Source organism: Herpailurus yagouaroundi, unplaced genomic scaffold (assembly GCF_014898765.1).
Source record: "Herpailurus yagouaroundi ecotype Mexico unplaced genomic scaffold, PumYag 142, whole genome shotgun sequence".
NCBI lineage: Eukaryota > Metazoa > Chordata > Mammalia > Carnivora > Felidae > Herpailurus > Herpailurus yagouaroundi.
The window spans coordinates 27,419,838-27,423,621 of NW_024412397.1; the positions used below are offsets into that span (position 1 = coordinate 27,419,838).

General features: G+C 54.7%; 1 protein-coding gene across 1 annotated transcript in view; it reads left to right on the forward strand.

Moving 5' to 3' along the window:
* Positions 1-325: 325 nt before the first annotated feature.
* Positions 326-3,784, forward strand: part of SKOR2 (SKI family transcriptional corepressor 2) — a 44,344-nt gene continuing 40,885 nt past the window's right edge. Inside the window, exons 1-2 of the mRNA XM_040478488.1 lie at positions 326-598; positions 2,762-3,761. Coding sequence (XP_040334422.1) covers positions 2,812-3,761 — 950 coding nt within the window. The 5' untranslated portion in view covers positions 326-598; positions 2,762-2,811. The remainder of the gene's footprint in view (positions 599-2,761; positions 3,762-3,784) is intronic.

Here is a 3,784-nt window from a genome sequence, read left to right on the forward strand (position 1 = left end):
CGGGGCCTCTAGGATCCAGGTCCCCGGGATGCACGCAGACTGTTCGACTATCCACCCCTAAATCTGGTCCACAGCTACAGCACTACTGATGTTTTTTGCTCTGGGTCGAAGAGGTTGTTGTCAATTGCGGGGTGGTTAGGTGTTAGCTTTCTTGCCTGCTGGGAAAGGATCTCGGTGTTGCTCTCTCTCGCTTTCGCTCTCCCCCTCCCTCCCTGTAACATGCCAGCCCTTTAATGTGGAGTGTCAGGGAGACGGTGACGTCACCTTGCCCGCTGGGTGGCGTCCCCTCGGTCCGACAGGAGTTCAGAGACAGAGAAAGGCGCTGTCAGACTGCGCTCCACCTGGGGCTCGCCTGCCGCGGGTTTCTGCGCGCCCACACTTTCTGCGGTCCAGGGGACGCCCCGCCACAATTCAGGCTGTCTTTCTCCCCGGACCCGGGTTCGAGCTCCATTAGCGCCCACGAGCGCCAGGATCTTCACGCGGAGCCCTTCGGAGTCCCGCCCGCTGGATTCGAGGACCCGCTTGGATGCTTCGCCTCCGAGCGCCCTCGGAAGATGGGCCGGCAGCCACGCGCGTAAAGACACCTAGGGGTTACCAGGTACTGCGGAACCTGCCGGCCCTGCCTGGGCACACAGCACGCGACTCACGAGTTGAGATTCCCAGCGGTGCGATTTTCCGGGTTAGGTTGAGCGGCGGCGGCGGCGGGCTAGGGTGGCGATTGGTTTGGGAACAAGGGGAGTCAAATTGGGGGTCTCTGGCTCTCGAGCCGGACAGGGAAGTTCGCCAGCTTCCTTTCTCAGGTCAACTAACTTCTGTCTCTTCTCCCCTCACTCGCTTTTAACCTCCCCCAACCTCAACCCTCTTATTTGTGTCTCTGTTCTGATAGGAGTTTCTGGGTGGGGTTGGGGTGAAAGTGGAAGGCACTCAGGAAGAGACACCTTACCCAATTTAAGGCTGCTAAGAATTCGGGTCTCGAACGTGAGGTCAGCTCTCCGCCAGGGCCAGGCCGGGGGAGCGCCGTTGCTCCTGAGCGAGAGTTCCTGTTAATCCCAGGGTCTTATGACGATCATAAGAATCCTGTTTGGGGGGCAAATGAGCATTGAAGGACCATTTGGAGAAATTAGTGCTGGTTATGTCAGGCTCAGGTATCACTGTGCCTTGAACTGCCATTTAACGCTCTGTCCCCTGGAAATATTGTCTCCGATCCATCCGAAGTGACAAGCCAGGCTCTCCTCTCGTTTGATTGCGCCGAGGTTTGTTCAACCTTCCTAGAGGCCGCAGAACATAATGAGAGCTGAGGATCCGGGGGGGCAGCAGGGCAAAGGGACCCGACGGGATAGATGTCTCAGGGGCTCAGAGAGGGCAAGGATGTGGCAATTTGGGTGAAAGGGTAGGACAGTATATCCTCTGAAATCGCTGTAATAGCAAACTCCAGCGTACTTGGCCAAGAGCGGAGATGCTAGTGGCCACTGGTGATTTTCCAGGGCAAAGGGTAGTGGTAGCCACGGCACCCCACATGACATGTAGCCATGGAAAGGTCACTGTCTGTCTTCCTAGGGAATGAACAACTCTGTTGGTTTTGACTTAGCAGCATTTATCACAAAGATTTCTTTCGCTTGCTTTTTGTGTATTTTTCAACGTACTGGAAAATTTCCCTCCTTACGGTATCCCAATGACCGAAGATGATAGAAATTTTACCGCAGGCCCAACGCTGGGCTTCGCTTCCGACATTCCTACAGATTACCTCGTCCACGAAACCTCTAAACCCAGGGTCATCTTTCCCCGCTTAAAGATACAGAGATGAATACATAGATCAGAAAAAGAAGCGTACAGAAAGAGGTTCATCTCAAAACCCACTTGGCCTTTTAAAGCCCGCCAATAATGATCCCCAGGAATTGTTAGTTTCTTTAGACTGTTTCTGGGCTTCTCAAACTTGGCCTGTACTTACTTGCTCATTGTCACGGAAATGACAGAAAACTGTTTTTAAATGCCTACAAATCTACAAGTTCGTCGTTCTGAGCTACCTCTATGGAACCAGAACCACTGAGTTCAGCAAGTGGCTTTTGAAAGATTGAAAGTGAGGCGCCCTATTTTGGTGCAATCATGTATATGGCTTTGTACATTTCCCCATCTTTCAAAACAAATCTAATTACAGTACCAAAATACCTAATGGCAAAGGTGGGGAGAAGGGATTTCGTTTTGCTTTAATAAGTCGTGTCTCAACCAGTAGCGTATTTCCCCCAAGGAAACCACAAATACCACAAAAATCACTTCCGTAAAGGGTTGGATTTACTGTTTAACCAAAATCAATCTATTTTTAAGCAAATGTAAATGGTCTCTCTTTTTAAATTTGGGTTTCAATGGCCAACCCCCAGTTTTCCAGAACTTTTAGAATCTGCAAGAGTTACAACTGTCATCATTACTTTCTAATTTCTGGCGGGCACGCCATTTTTTTCTAACAACTTTTAGAAATCGCAGACAAGGTCTTGAGTTTCTTAGGAATTGATTGCATTGTTTTAAACAGTTAACTTTCTTTGGATGTTTAGAACAGAAGAAAAGTACTTCCCAATCCCTGCATTTCCAAAGGGTGACCTTGAAGAAAATTGAGAGAAATGACTTCCTCTGTCTGAAACTTGGTTCCTTTGCCCAGCGCTAACCTTGTCTCAACCAAAGCAAGGAAGTTCTTATAATTCTTTAGTTAAGCGATTCAACCCACCCCTCTGTCTTAGCTCTAGTCAACGCTTTCTCCTTTCCGTTCCAGTCTCCAAGGCAGACCCGGAGGGCTCGGCCCGGGATTCCGCGGCGGAGGAAATGGCTTCCAGCCCGCTGCCGGGGCCCAACGACATCCTGCTGGCATCGCCGTCGAGCGCCTTCCAGCCCGAAGCGCTGAGCCAGCCGCGGCCGGGCCACGCCAACCTCAAACCCAACCAGGTGGGCCAGGTGATCCTCTACGGCATTCCCATCGTGTCATTGGTGATCGACGGGCAGGAGCGCCTGTGCCTGGCACAGATCTCCAACACTCTCCTCAAGAACTTCAGCTACAACGAGATCCACAACCGTCGTGTGGCGCTGGGCATCACGTGCGTGCAGTGCACGCCGGTGCAGCTGGAGATCCTGCGGCGCGCCGGGGCCATGCCCATCTCATCGCGCCGCTGCGGCATGATCACCAAGCGCGAGGCCGAGCGCTTGTGCAAGTCGTTCCTGGGCGAAAACAGGCCGCCCAAGCTGCCCGACAACTTCGCCTTCGACGTGTCTCACGAGTGCGCCTGGGGCTGCCGCGGTAGCTTCATCCCCGCGCGCTACAACAGCTCCCGCGCCAAGTGCATCAAATGCAGCTACTGCAACATGTACTTCTCACCTAACAAGTTCATCTTCCACTCCCACCGTACGCCCGACGCCAAGTACACGCAGCCGGACGCAGCCAACTTCAACTCTTGGCGCCGTCATCTCAAGCTCACCGACAAGAGTCCCCAGGACGAGCTAGTCTTCGCCTGGGAGGACGTCAAGGCCATGTTCAACGGCGGTAGCCGAAAGCGCGCGCTGCCCCAGCCCGGCGCGCACCCCGCCTGCCACCCGCTCAGCTCGGTCAAGGCGGCCGCAGTGGCAGCGGCGGCTGCGGTGGCTGGAGGCGGGGGACTGCTGGGTCCGCACCTGCTGGGGGCGCCCCCGCCCCCGCCGCCGCCGCCACCCCTGGCCGAGCTGGCGGGCGCGCCCCACGCCCATCACAAGCGGCCGCGCTTCGACGACGACGACGACTCGTTGCAGGAGGCGGCCGTTGTGGCCG